This window comes from Pelophylax lessonae, assembly GCF_965119305.1.
Source record: "Pelophylax lessonae genome assembly, chromosome: 3".
Taxonomy (NCBI): domain Eukaryota; kingdom Metazoa; phylum Chordata; class Amphibia; order Anura; family Ranidae; genus Pelophylax; species Pelophylax lessonae.
In genome coordinates this window covers 228,953,992-228,970,388 of record NC_138770.1, presented here as the reverse complement: position 1 = coordinate 228,970,388, position 16,397 = coordinate 228,953,992, and the positions used below count along the sequence as shown (strand labels likewise).

General features: G+C 44.8%; 1 protein-coding gene across 1 annotated transcript in view; it reads right to left on the bottom strand.

Moving 5' to 3' along the window:
* Positions 1-2,931, bottom strand: part of LOC309550966 (guanylate cyclase soluble subunit beta-2-like) — a 107,814-nt gene extending 104,883 nt beyond the window's left edge. The window contains exon 1 of the mRNA XM_082251380.1: positions 2,503-2,931. Coding sequence (XP_082107506.1) covers positions 2,503-2,505 — 3 coding nt within the window. The 5' untranslated portion in view covers positions 2,506-2,931. The remainder of the gene's footprint in view (positions 1-2,502) is intronic.
* Positions 2,932-16,397: the final 13,466 nt, after the last annotated feature.

Below are 16,397 nucleotides of genomic sequence, written 5' to 3'. Positions count from 1 at the left end.
TGGTTGGGTATACTGAGCTATGTTCTAACATGGTAGCCCACTCAGTTCTTGCAATAGGGGACAAATGTCTTTTGAATGTTACCGATTGTTCAGATTTCTTGTTTGTTATTACACTGTTGATCTCAAATGAATTACTCTGTTTTGTAATCTTGTTTTCTCAATAAACATTTATTGAAATAAAAAAAAAAAATTGTTTCAGGCCACGAAAACTGTGAATGTGTGCTTTTAAAGTTGATGTTTCCCAAGCCTGTACATGCACAGAGGTGCAATGCGCATATACTGTAAGTGAGGAATGCATTGTGTGTGTGTTTGCTCCACTAAAATACCTTCCAACCACTTGAATAAAAGTTTCAAGCAGTGTATTCTTGTACAGAGGTATAGTGTCATATATTTTATAATCCTGAAAGAATTTTACTCTATGTTGCATAGATGTAAAAATTTGAGGTCACTTAACAATAATGCTAATGTCTTCTGCATTTCCATTAGACAAAAGCTTTCAAGGAAAATATATTGTGGTGAGAATCTACACCTCATAGATGTTTTCTGGTCATTTCCTTGTTCAGGTTTATCATTCAAATGTGCTTTAACCGGTTGCCAACCGCCGCAAGTACATATACTGCGGCGGTCAGCCCCGGCCAGGCAAAGTGACGTACCGGTACGTCACTAGCCTGTCACTTCCTTGTGAGCCAATAGCGGGTGAGCGTGCGCCCGGGGAGGCGCGGGCCACCCCGGCTCGTTCCCTGGGAAGTCCGTGCATGTGACCGGCGGACCCGATGTCCGCCGGTCACTCGTGATCGTCCGCCGTGAAGGGAGAAAGGCAGGCGGCTGATGTATACAAGCCGCCTGTCATTCTCCCCTGTGTAGGAATGGTGATCATACGGTTCTACTATGTAGGACCGTTGATCACTGTTCCTACACCAGTAGCCATGTCCAATCACAGTAAGAATCACGCCCCTAGGGACACACTTAACCCCTCCTTCCCCAATAAAGTTAACCCCTTCCCTGCCAGTGTAATTTTGCAGTAACAGTGCATATGTATAGCACTGATTACTGCAGTAATGTCACTGGTAACCCCAAAAGTGTCAAAAATGTCAGTCAAGGGTCCGATCTGTCCGCCGCAATGTCACAGTACCGCAAAAAAAATCGCAGATTGCCGCCATTACGCGTTAAAAAAACACCAAAAATGACAGAAATCTTTCCCTTAGTTAGTAAACGCAATAACTTTTGCGCAAACCAATCAAATACGCTTTTTGCGATTTTTTTTTACCAAACATATGTAGCAGAAAACAAATTGGCCAAAAATGTTAAAAAATTTTGATTTTTACATTTTTTTGGGGGAATTTCATATAAAAAATGTGAAAAATATTGTTATTTTTGCAAAATTTACGTTCTTTTTTTGTTTATAGCGCGAAAAGTAAAAATCGCACAGGTGATGAAATACCACCAAAAGAAAGCTCTGTTTGTGGGAAAAAAAGGACGTCAAATTCGTTTAGGTACAGCGTCGCACGACCGCGCAATTGTCCGTTAAAATCACGCAGTGCCGAATTGCAAAAAACTCCCTGGTTGGAATGGGGGTAAAATCTTCCGGGGCTTAAGTGATACTATCAATTTTACTTTAATTCAACAGGAAATAAATTATCAGCAGCTATGTCTTTGAAAAAAATTCTGCATATGGACCTACACATAAAAGAATGATGCTACATATGATTTCTAAGAATATAGCATAGCCTGCTATATTCTTAGTAGCCTTAGTATAGCCTGCACCGCCTAATTATCCTGCTTGGTTAAAGCCTTCCTGACCACAATACACCTTTTTAGGTCCTTACTTACCCATGCCCCTTGTTGAGAGAAAGTAAATTAGCACTGTAGCAAAGCAGTAGGAATGTGCACAATCCTGCTTCCCTGACTCTGCTATCATATGGATAATTTAGTCAAAGGGTTATTGTCAAGTTCACTAACACATTCCAATAGTGCTGAATTTGGTCTTGACATCTAAGCTTGAGTACTACCAAAACTGTCTTTTTTTTTTTTTTTTTAGTCATGAGTAAACAATGGTAGGCTGGATCAGCTCTCTTGGCTGCTCTAACACCTACATCTGCCCATAGCAGCTCATAAGAATGCGATATCCCATCCCTCCTTGCCTTTCTGCAGTCTGCTTAATATAAAATAAAATGTAGCTTTATCAGAGAAAATGAGCCCCCCTCAGTAAAGGATGGGGCAAGTAGATGGAATGGAAATGCTGATGCCAAGATGCCATCATCAAAGTCAAAAGGAGCTGATCCCACTTATCACCATCCATCCAAAGCCAAGATATCATTGCTGAGTATTCTGACCCTAATATTAACTCATTAAAAGAGCTACAATGTAAAATGTGTCACCATGCTTCCCTAATAAATCTGATACAGCTACGTGCCTATGCTGTGTACATTATGCCTGTTGATATATCAGAAACACATTGACATTCCTTTGAACAAAAAGACACAAATATTGCTATCAACTTACCATTTTGGAAGTCTTATTTCTTTTGCTATTGCCCAGTTTTAATCCTGAAAATTCCAAATGACTGATCCCTCCAGTTAAACAAATCTTTGGAGTCTTCTTGCCATAAAGTTATCATCAGATACACAGAATAACATCTCCATTGAAAGTATACAGGAGACACTCCGACACATTAGCAAGGCTGATGGTGGTGCTGGTTGTCATAATCCGGGTGAGAATAGCTTCTGCCAAGCATGCAACGATGTGGATTCCTCTGATATGAAGCAAAAGGAAGAGTATTGTCAAAGGCAATTGTTTGTCTTCTAGATGAAACTTCCACAATCAGGTAACATCCCAGAGGTCATATGGTAATGAGATCCACTAGGTTATAGAGAGTTGGGGCTCCTGATGGTAGAGATAGAATTTGGTGTTGACCTTCCAATCGATTAGCATTGGTGGTAGGCAATGCAGTGAGTGAGTGGCACTGGCAGTGCTTGTCCTGATTGCCGGGGCTGCTGTCCATGGCTCATGGTGCTGACTCCATCCTGAGCCGTTGTGCATGTGTCTGCAGACACCTCCTGATATCACCCCCTTCACGGTTCTGCTCCTCATTCAATTCCAAGCCATTTATGCAAGTCACAGTCTGCTGGAGAGCTTTGACACACGGATAATAATGTATTCTCCCAGTCTCCTTTCATTGGCAATTGTAATCGCAGGCACTAATAATCATTTATTTCTAGGAGCGCCGGCAGCCAGGGCGCAGTAGTAATTGTGATACAGCCGTGCAGGCTTGTATAGATATGCCAAGTGATTACTAGTTATCAGATGGAATACAACGTGCTAAGAAAAAAAAAAAAAACATAATCCGTGCTCCTGCTGTTTCTAACAATCTCCTACACCATGCATGACATTGAGGGACTGAGACACATTTAGGTTATGTGCGACACTTCAGCATGGTCCTGCCAGGATTTTCCAATTTTAGAGGAATAGATGTCACCCACTGAGCCCATTTTATGACCAGTAACTCTGTATCTGTCTCAAATTTCCTTCTAGCAAGTTTAATTAGAATTTATCATTTTCTAGCAAAGAACTCAATTTAGTAAGGGCAAAATTATTGCCAAATAACTGATATGCCAGCTAGAGCAATCTGTCTTCATAATGGCTTGTCCAGGCAGCAATGGCATGTTGACATTCATTTAGGTAAAGGATCTACAGAATTCACCATAATACAGGTTCATCTATGTGACCTTTCTAGCTCAGCATGTTTGTCATAGCTGTGCTTGTATATGATCAGGAAAAAAGCACACCTCCCATGGTGCAATATGAGCTTTTCCTGCTCTGATCCTGCATGAGATGTGTCTTCTGTCTGCTTGATGTAAAGGAGATGTATTTGTCGTTTGTAAAGGCTCAGATTCTGGATTTGCATTGGAGCAGTTGCTCAGAGGCAGTGTTAGTTGGTAGAGGTGATAATGAATAGGTGCTAGTCATAGGTGTGCACAATCTTTTGCATTAGGGTGTGCACCCCAAAGCTCAAATATATTTGCGTGTGTGCGCATATGTATATACCAGGGGCGTAACTACAGGGGTTGCAGGGGTAGCGATTGCAACCGGGCCCTATGCTCCAAGGGGGCCCGTGCGGCTCCCCTGTACACCTGGATAGGAGTGGCGGCGCCGGCCGGGGCAGCATTTAGAGAAATCACTGTCCATCTTTTTCCTCCTGTAGCTGCGGGAGCTCCTTCCTTTTCTGAATGGACAGAGTCATAGTCAGTGACATTGTAAAAAATAAAATAAAATGATGAAAAAATAATACAATTAAAATACCAAAAATAAAAACTACTGACACCAGTGGCTGAACTTCCAGGATCGCCAAGGTCACACTTGCGACCGGGCCCTGGCAATCCACCACCGTAGGGAGGCCCCAAGATGGCAGGAAGGGGGCCCACTGCAGAACCTGTGAAAGGGACCCGCTGCGGGACTGTAATAAAGGGCCCCGCAATGAGAGTAAAGGGCCCTAGGATCAGTGGGAAGAGCCCCAGGCTTGAAGGAAAGGGCCCCGTCCAGGGGTCCGGGGGGCCCTTCATGGTTTCTTGCACCGGGGCCCTGAAGGTTCTAGTTACGCCTCTGGTATATACAATATACTGACGGTGCCAGCAGAGCAATGGGTGGTGTCAGTAGGGCAGAGCAGTTGCCCAGAGGCAGTGTTAGTTGGTAATGGTGTTTTCTAATATAAATAGGTGCTAGTCATAGCTGTGCACAGTTTTTCGCATTAGGGTGTGCACCCCAAAGCTCAAATATATATGCGTGTGTGTGTGGATGTGTATATGCAATATACTGACGTGTCAGCTGAGCAATGGATGGTGTCAGTAGGGCAGAGCAGTGCTGGGACAAGATCATCCAGTGCCCAGGGCAAAGATGCCAAATGGCGCCCCCTTCCCCCATTCATGATATGCAACTTTAGAGGGTCCTACACTCAGTAAACCATTGCGCTCAAGGCAACTGCCTCTCCCGCCCACCCCATGTCCCTGCCCTGGGGAAGAGCAGTTGCCCGCAGGCAGTGTTACTTGGTAATGGTGTTTTTTTATATTTATAGAATAGGTGCTAGTCATAGGTGTGCACAGTCTATTGCATTAGGGTGTGCATCCCAAAGCTCAAATATACTTGCGTGTGTCTGCATGTGTATATACAGTATACTGACGGTGTCAGCAGAGCAATGGACCTTGTCAGAAGGGCAGAGCAGTTGCCCAGAGGTGTGTTAGTTGGTAAAGGTGTTTTCTGATATGAATAGGTGCTAGTCATAGGTGTGCACAGTCTATTGCATTAGGGTGTGCACCCCTAAGCTCAAACATATTTGCATGTATATATACAGTATACTGACTGTATCAGCAGAACAATGAATGGTGTCAGTAGGGCAGAGATTGGTGTCAGTAGGGCAGTTGACAGTGTCAGTAGTTTTTATTTTTATTATTTTTAAAAAAATGTTTTAGAGGTCTAAACAGGGGGAATCTGCACCACACAGGGTGATTAGGGTTTGCCCAGGCACACCTGGCATACCCTGTGCACACGCCTATGGTGCTAGTCTACTTGTTTAAAGAGCAATTTGGCTTTCTATAGCAGAATGTGCAATTTGAGGTGGATAGGTTGTGGGGGGATTTGGGGGAGCTACCTTCTGCTTCCCTTGTGGCATTGGAGAATTGGTTTTAGATTTGTATTGGTGAAACAAAGAAGATGGATTTAAATGACAGAACTGAGACTGATATGCTCAGCAGAATGGATTATAGGGAACATGGAGGTCAGTGGAATTTACACATTCAACTCACTTCCCATTGTTCTGTTTATTCTTTGTAATTATAAAAAGCTAAATTTAAATTAAGCAAATAATTATATGTATTAACCTCTTGACCACCAGAATGTTTTTCCCCCTTCATGCTGCGGCGGTCAGCCCCTCCGGGGCAAAGTGACGTAGGGGTACGTCACTCGCCCACGAGCCTCTAGGGGGCGAGCGCGCACCGCCGGAGGCACGCTCCCACCCCCGCTCGTTCCCTGACATCCCCGCGCGTGTGATCGGCGTCTCCGATGTCCGCCGATCACTCGCGATCTCCCGCAGGATGATGTAAACACAGCCGTCTGTCATTCTCCCTTAGATCATGACAGAGGCTATACGATCCTGCTATGTAGGATCGTATGTCTTTGTTATGATCTAACAAGCCACGCCCCTTGACAGATAGAATCACGCCCCTAGGGACACACTTAACCCCTTGATCACTAATAAAGTTAACCCCTTCCCTGCCAGTGTCATTTTTATAGTAACAGTGCATATTGATAGCACTGGTTACTGTAGTAATGTCACTGGAACCTCTAAAAGTGTAAAAAATGTCAGTCAAGGGTCCAATCTGTCCGCCGCAATGTCGCAGTCCCGCAAAAAAATCGCAGATCGCCGCCATTACTAGTTAAAAAAAAAAAAAAATTACATAAATCTTTCCCTTAGTTAGTAAACGCAATAACTTTTGCACAAACCAATCAAAATACGCTTATTGCGATTTGTTTTACCAAAATATGTAGCAGAAAACAAATTGGCCTAAAATGTTAAAAAATTTAGATTTTTGCTTTTTTGGGGGGGGAATTTCATATAAAAAAAATTTGAAAAATATTGTTATTTTTTCAAAATTTTTTGTTTATAGCGCAAAAAATAAAAATTGCACAGGTGATCAAATACCACCAAAAGAAAGCTCTATTTGTGGGAAAAAAAGGACGTCAATTTCATTTGGGTACAGCGTCGCACAACCGCGCAATTGTCCGTTAAAGTCACGCAGTGCCGAATCGCAAAATAGGCCCTGGTCTTTTAGCAGGAAAATCCTCCGGGGCTTAAGTGGTTAAACTGGCATTTTCTCAATCATGCAACACTGTACACAAATTAAAATTCATATCATTTTTTCCACACAAATAGAGCTTTCTTTTGCATGGTATTTAACCACTAAGGCTTCCGTTCACATGTTAGCGTATGGATCACGGGCAGAACCGCAGCGGTTCCGAACGCGATCCGGAGATTATTACAAATCGCGGGACGCCTGTGCGTTGCCCGTTGATTTGCAATAGACCCCCAAACGCTGAGCGTTAACATCACGCAAAAAAAATCGCGGGACGCAATATGATTCAAAGAAGCTCTTGTACTTTTTTGGTCGTAATGCGTCCCGCGATTTTTTTTGCGCGATGTTACTGCGATTCGGCAGGCGGAAATCGTGGCAACATCGCTCAGCGTTTGGGGGTCTATTGCAAATCAACGGGCAACGCACAGGCGTCCCGCGATTTGCAATAATCTCCGGATCGCGGGCGGAACCGTGGCGGTTCTGTCCGTGATCCATACGCTAACATGTGAACAGAGCCTTAAGCCCCAGGCCTATTTTTGACACTTTTTGTTTACAAGTTAAAATCAGTATTTTTTGCAAGAAAATTACTTAGAACCCCCAAACATTAAATATATTTTTTTAGCAAAGACTCTGGAGAATAAAATGGCTGTCATTGCAATATTGTTTGTCACGCGGTATTTGCGAAAAATCACATTCCACTGCATTTTAAAAAAAAATAAACAGTAAAGTTAGCCCATTTTTTTTGTATATTGTGAAAGATGATGTCACGCCGAGTAAATAGATACCCAACATGTTACGGTTTAGAATTGCGCCCCCCCCCCCGTGGGATGGCAACAAACTACGGTCAATAGAAATGTCCATAGGCGACGCTTTAAAATTTTTTAACGGTTACCAGTTTAGAGTTAGAGTGTAGCTCTTTTTTTTTTCTTTTTTTAATTATTGCTCACGCTCTGGCGATCGCGGCAATACCTCACATGTGTGGTTTGAACAGTGATTTAATTTGCGGCTTGACTTCCGTATACGTTTTCTTTCATGCGCGAGCTAACGGCGACGGGGGCGGCTAAATTGTATTTATTTTTTCCTATTTATTTTATTTATTTTTTTAATTTTAACACAGGTTTTTAAAAAAAAAAAATCTGATCACTTTTATTGCTGTCACAAGCAATGTAAACATCCCTTGTGACAGCAATATGCAGTGACAGGTACTCTTTATGGAGGGATCGAGGGTCTAAAAGACCCTAGACCCCTCCACTACACTTCCATGTATTCAAAACACGGAAAACGGCATTTTTTAATACACTCACTTTTTGAATCTGCCGTCTTTAGCAGCCGAGTAACCCGGATGTGACGTTATGGACGCCGCCTCCGGTTTACGTCATTGGAGACCCGATCGAAGCCGCATCCGGCTTATATCGGGACTCCATCCAGCCAGCGGATGCCGATGGGACGGGAGACCCTCTTTTTATCATGAACAAGATACTGATCTGTACAGACACTATACTAGTAATGGTGGTGATCAGCGACTTATTGTGTGATTGTGATAGTGCAGCGGAAAATCCAGTGCTAACTGACACCAACTGGCTGGGACACTAGCTGACTAACTGACACAGACATCACTGACACTAATACAATGATCAGTGATAATACTGTACACTGAAACAGTACTGATGGCACTGGCTGGGGACAGGAGTGATCAAGGAGTTAACTGTATGCCTAAAAAGTGTATGCAAGTGTATGTGTGCTGCTTTTGCTTACAGATCTGGATGGGTTTCTCCCCTTGCTTTCAGTTCTTAACAGCAGGTAGGAATCCATCCAGAGTCTGTGTTTACAAATACAGAGATATGTGCTGAGATTGGCTACAGTCAATCAGCAGGTATACAGCCAAAAGGATTGGCTGGAACTTGCTGACAAACTTGTGCTCTGGCAAAATACAGCACAGGTCAGCCTGGGGTGCACAACTGTGTGCCTGAAAGCCTAAAAGGAAGCGGCAATGTATAGGTACGACTCGCCTAGCCTACAGCTGCCGCCCACTCGCAGTAAATGTACTGTGGGCAGGCGCCAAGTGGTAAAATCTTTAGAGTAGAATATGGTAAAGTGGAGTTCTAATGCTCCTTTTTTAGGTTACAATGTGCCACAGGTAAACTGATTGTGTAAAATCAATGCATTTAATCTACAATGCAATCCAACAACAGATTGTTGCCTAAAACTATTTTTTACCTACGAAGGCAGGAAAGAAACTCCCAGTCTCATCTGTCTTAGTCTTCTTTTAAGGGAAAACAATAGCAACTGTCTAAAAATATTGCCTTACAGCCTTGTAGTCAATGAGGGCAGCATCATAAAACTCTGGGCAAAGTGATGCACTGGGGCTCCTAACAGAGTGGTGGCGACCTGCAGCGCAAGTAACACACCATGGCATAAAGTGGGTCTGCCTAAATTATGCTAAATATTGGGCTTGGCTTTTGTATTCTGATTAGAAACAACAAATAAACACAACCAGGGAATCATACCAAATAAAATGTACCCCCTGGTCACACTGTCTCACCCTCTGTACACACCGCTCCCCTGTATACACTGCCCCCTTTTTCCCCTGTACACACCGCTCCCCTGTATACACTGCCCCCTTTTTCCCCTGCACACACCGCTCCCCTGTATACACTGCCCCCTTTTTCCCCTGTACACACCGCTCCCCTGTATACACTGCCCCCTTTTTCCCCTGCACACACCGCTCCCCTGTATACACTGCCCCCTTTTTCCCCTGTACACATTGCCCCCCTGTATACACTGCCCCCTTTTTCCCCTGTACACACCGCTCCCTTGTATACACTGCCCCCTTTTTCCCCTGTACACACCACCCCCCTGTATACACTGCCCCCTTTTTCCCCTGTACACATTGCCCCCCTGTATACACTGCCCCCTTTTTCCCCTGTACACACCGCTCCCTTGTATACACTGCCCCCTTTTTCCCCTGTACACACCACCCCCCTGTATACACTGCCCCCTTTTTCCCCTGTACACATTGCCCCCCCTGTACACACTGCCCCCATTTTCCCCTGTAAACAACATCCCCTGTGTACACTGCCCCCATTTTCCCCTGTACAAACTGCCCCTCTTTTCCCCTGTACACACCACCCCCCTGTATACACTGCCCCCTTTTCCCCTGTACACACCACTCCCACTCCTTTTTTTACACAATCCCCCTCCCTGTACACACTTTCCCCTGTCATAAATGCCTATTCCAGCCTGTCAGCGGTCTGTTTTGATGTAGGTCTGTAGGTTAATGTTAGGCCTTGTTCACTAGGGCATACTTAGGTGTACACCCGTGCAAGGGCCAGGCATGAGGATGCCCAGGTGTTCAGAGCCTCTTCATACAGGCAGTCCCCTTTATGTCAGTTGGAATACAGTTGCTGCATTGAAACAACTGCTGCTCCCAATCTGACATCCGCTTGGGTATGGGTCCCCGAATCCACACTGTCTGTGATTGGGGACCCTCGCCCACATGGATGTCAAATTGGGAGCAGTGGCTCTGTCAATGGAGACCACTGCATCCCAATTGATATGAATGGAACTGTCTGCACGATAATGGATGCAACACCTATGATTCCCATGCCTGTGTGGGAAAACATGGCCCTCACACGGGTGTACGCTTTAGTATGGCCATGTGAACAAGGCCTAAAAGTTACATACAGACATACATACATAAAGCACACACACACATGCATATAAATATACGTATGCACACGCATTCATATAGTACATATGTATGCACGTGCATACACACACACACACACACTCATACATAAACTCATACGCATACATACTCACTCACACACATACTTACTCACATACACACATACACTGACTCACATACTGTATATACATGCATACAGAGCCTTTTGAAAAACCACAGCTTAGGAAATGTGGGATGGTCCCTTCAGATCTCTGGTCGCGACTAGAGATAGGTTGATTCAGTTTAAGCTGTTGCATAGAATCTATTTGACCCCGCAGCGTCTACACGGTATGTTCCCTGTAGTCTCGGCCTCCTGCTGGAGGTGCCCCTGTGACTCTGCGGGATTCTCCCATATTTTCTGGGTGTGTCCCGCGGTTGGGGGTTTCTGGCGCGGGGTGACAGGCTTTATGTCTGACCTTTTTAATGGCGAGGTCCCCCTGACGGTGAAGGTTTGTCTTTTGGGACTGGTGGACATTATACAGGCTCCCAGAGCAGTGCGCACCCTGGTGGGAATCCTCCTATTCTACGCTCGGAAAGCGATAGTCCTGAAATGGAGGTCGGCACTTCCTCCTACGGTGGGTTTCTGGAAGGGGCTGGTTAATGCTGTGGTACCTCTTTATAAAGATGCTTATATGTCCACAGGTTGTCCTCATAAATTTGAAAAAGTGTGGCAATTGTGGGTGAATTCGTCACTAACAACTGATGTCCAGGACTGATTATTTACTCCTCCATATGGATTAGTGATTTGAGTGGGGTGGGGATGATCCTTCGGTTCTAGTGGGTGGGCTTGATGTGCATGCTTACTGGTTCTTAATGGTGGGGGGAGACAGATATTCTGTTGATGTCTCTATTTGTATTGTTTCTTATGCTTGTTGGTCTGGAAGGTGCACTTTAGGATGGTGTCAGCCCTGTTTCCAGGTTGGGGCTGTCCCTGTTTTGTAGTTTATAGAGGTGTTTTTGTTTTGAGCCGGGGTATGCCCCTATTGGCTTTGTTATGTTTTTTTGCAATAAAAAGAATAAAAAAAAAAACACAACTTACTTTACCTGGCTGACCAGCATTTGGAACCTGCACTATCCAGTAAGGCTGGCCATACACTATACAATTTTCTTATTCAATTTCCTTTAGATTTACCTTAAACTATGTAGTGCAAGGGCCTGCCTGATTACATACAAATTGAAAGTGTTTAGGTTTGACCCTATATCACATGATTTTGGCAAATCTAAAGCAAAGGTGAACAAGAAAATTGTATAGTGTATGGCCAGCCTAAGAGTACATAGTATGGCATGGAAGGGTGGTGGGGCCAATCTGGACTCAGGAAGCAGTTTTCCCTAAGCCCAGCTCTGCCCATTACTGCCTGCTCCAGCTTTGCAGTTCAGTGTTTAAAGACAAATATCTTTCAAGGCTTTACTAAAATACTGCCAAAAAAGAAAGTGCCTTCATCAGCCTGGCCACACGTTTCAAGACTAGGCAGCACTGCTGTGCTTCTCCTCCCCCTGCTGATAGGAGTAGAGAGTGATGCTGTTGACATATCTCTTGTCAGCCTGTAGTGGCAGAGCCTAATGCAAGATTGTCATGGAGTCCCCATGGGCAGTGCCTAGGGTAGGGTGACCAGACGTCCCCGGTTTCCGGGGGCAGTCCCCGGACTGAGTCTGTCCTCGGTTTTGTCCTCAGATTCAGAAAACAGCCTGGTGGCTCGAATGCTGATGCCCCCTGCTGAACAATCTCACTACCGCTCCTGCTGCTGTTCGGTGAAGGAGAGGCAGAGCCAAAAATTGACTGTGTGGGAGGAGTGAGACTGGGAGGTGAGCAGATGGGCGGGGATCTTTTTGTTTCCCACAGGTGAGGGCAGTGGAGGAGCAGTGGTCAGAGCTGATGCAGCTGCATGGACAGATATAGAGTTTACCTGTTGTGGGAGAAGGGCTAAGAGGTAGCTGCAGAGATAATCTGTGAGAGAAGGGTGCAGAGGTGAGCTATGGATGTTGGGGCAGAAGTGTTCTCTGTGAATCACAAACCTCTGAATCCTGCACTCTTTGCCTAACACCCTCCTGTATATTATGTAGTCCTGTGCCCAGTGCTCTGTGTATTATGCAATCCTGTACTCAGTGCTCTCTGTATTATGCAGTCCTGAACCCAGCGCTCTCTGTATTATGCAGTCCTGAACCCAGCGCTCTGTGTATTATGTAGTCCTCGCTCTGTGTAATATGCACTCCTGAGCTCAGTGCTCTGTGTATTATGTAGTCCTAAACCCAGCGCTCTGTTTATTATGCAGTCCTGTGTCCAGCGCTCTGTATACTATGCAGTCTTGTACCCAGCGCTCTGTGTATTATGTAGTCCTGTACCCAGCGCTCTGTGTCTTATGCAGTTCTGTGCCCAGCGCTCTCTGTATTATGCAGTCCTGTGCCCAGCACTCTGTGTATTATGCAGTCCTGTACCCAGCGCTCTGTGTCTTATGCAGTCCTGTGCCCAGCACTCTGTGTATTATGTAGTCCTGTACCCAGAGCTCTGTGTATTATATAGTCCTCTTCCCAGCGCTCTGTGTATTATGTAGTACTGTGCCCAGTGCTCTGTGTATTATGCAGTCCTGTGCCTTTTGCCAATAAAAAAAAAATGTCCCCGGATTTCATTTTAAACTCTGGTCACCTTAGTCCAGGGGAGCCCATGCATTAAAGTATAACTAAAGGCAGAACTTTGTTTTTAGTTTTGGATGGAGTACAGAAAGATTAGAACACCTGTCAGTTTTTATTGCTGTCTTTGTCCCCTCTATATCTGTCTTCTTTACCATTATCTTTGAAAGTAAAAGAAAAACCCAAATTTTGGGTTGCCCCAGAAAAGTAACAGAGGGAAAATCTCCCAATGGGAACACTAGTTCTGGTAATCTGGGGGTGCCCAAAGAATTCCTTTAATTTGCAGAGATTTCCCCTCACTTCCTGTTTTGGCTATGGATCAGGAAGTGAAGGGAAATCTCTGCAATGGGACACAGGTGGAGAAAAAAGGTTATAGCCCTCCCTTGCTCTATCCAAAATGAAAAAAAAAAGTTTTGCCTATAGTTCTACCTTAGGACAGCCCTGAGTGAGGGGAGTCTAGGGAATAGACAAAGAAAATGACTGGGCAACAAATGTCTTATGTGTGGCCAGCTTTAGGAATCTGCTAGTTGCTTTTAAGGGGAAGAACAGAGAACACAGTATTATCCTAAAATCATACTGTATGTTTTTTGTAATTAATATAATATATATATATATATATATATATATATATACATTCAGGAAAGGATAAAGGATTACCAGAGGGGTATGTGTAAGCTAAAGAGACAACGCACCAAGCTGCTTAGGCATAATTTTGTCCGAAAGAAACCTTAGGTTGTTCAAAAAACAGATGAGTAACTGAAATGTGGAAACATGCTTGTTTTACCAAAGAAACAAACTAAAAACCTTTAAAAGCAAACATGACCCTACATCTCCACCTGCTGGCTTAAAATAAGAAAGCAACATGTCAATATGCAATATTCTATATTCAGGGCCGCTGATAGGGGGGGGACCACCAGCCCTCTTGTAGGGAGCCTGAGCACACAGGGGGGCCCACACAGAGAGGGGGATTAGTGATGGACAACAAATAGAGAAATCTTCCTCCAGCACCTGAATCTGATCTGTCCCTCTCCCTGTTATCAGCTTTTATCTGTTGAGAAAGAGACAGTTGTCCCTCACTAATCCCCCTCCCTTGTGTGGGCCCCCCTCCCAACACTTATCTCTGCTCAGGAGTTTATTTGTAAATTGTAACTTTGTTTCTCTCTCTCTGTCTCTCTAATCACTGAGCTCCAACTGCCCAGCCTTTATATTTTTCTCATCTCATCTTCTTTTTTAACCACTTTACCACCGGAGGATTTTGCTGTCTTACGTCCAGGCCACTTTTTGCGATTCGGCGCTGTGCGATTTTAACTGACAATTCCACAAACAGAGCTTTCTTTTGGTGGTAATTGATCACCTGTGCGATTTTTACTTTTTGCGCTATAAACAAAAAAAGAGCATTTATTTTGAAAAAATAACAATATTTTTAACATTTTTTTATATGAAATTCCTCCCAAAAAATATGTAAAAATAAATTTTCTTTTAAATTTTTGGCCAATTTGTTTTCTGCTACCTATGTTTGGTAAAAAAAATCACAATAAGCGTATTTTGATTGGTTTGCGCAAAAGTTATTGCGTTTACTAACTAAGGGAAAGATTTCTGTCATTTTTGGCGTTTTTTTTTTTTAACGCGTAATGGCGACGATCTGCGATTTTTTTTGCGGGACTGCGACATTGCGGCGGACAGATCGGACCCTTGACTGACATTTTTGACACTTTTGGGGGTACCAGTGACATTACTGCAATAATCAGTGCTATATATATGCACTGTTACTGTAAAAATGACATTGGCAGGGAAGGGGTTAATTTTATTGGAGAGGGAGGGGTTAATGTATGCCTGGTGCTTACTGACATGTGGGGGGGGGGGTGACTGAGTGAGTGAGGGACAGATCGGATGTTCAGCTATGCTGAACACTCCGATCTGTCACTCCCTGTCACTGAGTAGATCCGCCCGCTCTGTTTACACAGGAGGGCGGATCTCCAAACTAGATTCCCCGACGATCGGGGAAGAGCGGCGGCGATCGCCGCCGCTCCTCCCCTGGCCCGACTCCCGCCTACAGGGGGAGGAGTCCAGCGACGTAGGTCTACGTCGCTGGACGATAACGAGCCACTGTGCCGCAGTAGAGGCACAGTGAGCGGTTGGCAAGTGGTTATTTAAGGGCTCTTTCACATGGTCCGCATTCCGTTGCGGACCGTGCTCTGCTCAGCGGGGATCGATCCGCCGATCCCCGCTGAGCCGGCGGATGACAGCTCTGTCTACGCACTGTGTACGGAGAGGGAGGTGTCAGAGCCCCGCTGCTCTCTATGGGGAATCGGATGAGAGCGGACCGCCTGTCCGCTCTCATCCGATCCCATCCGATCCGATCCCCAGGACGGATGGAAAATAGGGTTTCCATCTGTCCGGATTTCACGGACAGGATCGGATGCGGATGGCAGCGGGTGTCAGCGGACATGTCACCGCTGACATCCGCTGCTCCATAGGGCTGAATGGGCATCCGATCAGATCCGCCTAAAAAACTGACAGGCAGATCTGATCGGAACGCCCGTGTGAAAGAGCCCTATCATAGTTTTTTTTTTTAGATTTAGCAGGAATTATGCGAGTTATGTTATATACGTGTCTGATAATAGTGATTTTGTTGTAATTTTAGCTAAATATATCTTTAATATTTTCTTGGGGGGGCCCTGCCAGGTAGTCTGCACAGGGCCCCGCGATTTCTAACAGCAGCCCTGTCTATATTTACCTGATTAAAATAGAAATTATATTTTAAAGTTGTATACAAAACCACAATACATTGGCTTTAACCGCCTGCCTTTTTCCCTCTCCACGGGGAGATCACGCAGAGATGTTAGGGAGCGAGCGGGGGTGGGAGCGCACCTCCGGCGGCGCGCGCTCGCCCCCTAGAGCCTCACAGGCGAGCGACGTAGTCCTACGTCACTTTGTCTGTGAGCGGCTGACCGCCGCAGTAGATAGTCGTGCGGCGGTCGGCATGTGGTTAAAGTAAACCTGCACTAATGAACTATGGAGGAAACCACTGCTGACTCTTTCTGAAGGTATTAGTTGCTTGGTTTTGTGGTGGATTACCACCACATATTGTAGTGGTTTTACTAGTTTCTGAAGATTGACCAGATTTGTCTTCAGTTGTTGGACGCTTGTTCTGGGCTTAAAGATTTGAAACCAGAAAAATCCAGTTAACAATTATTTTTTAG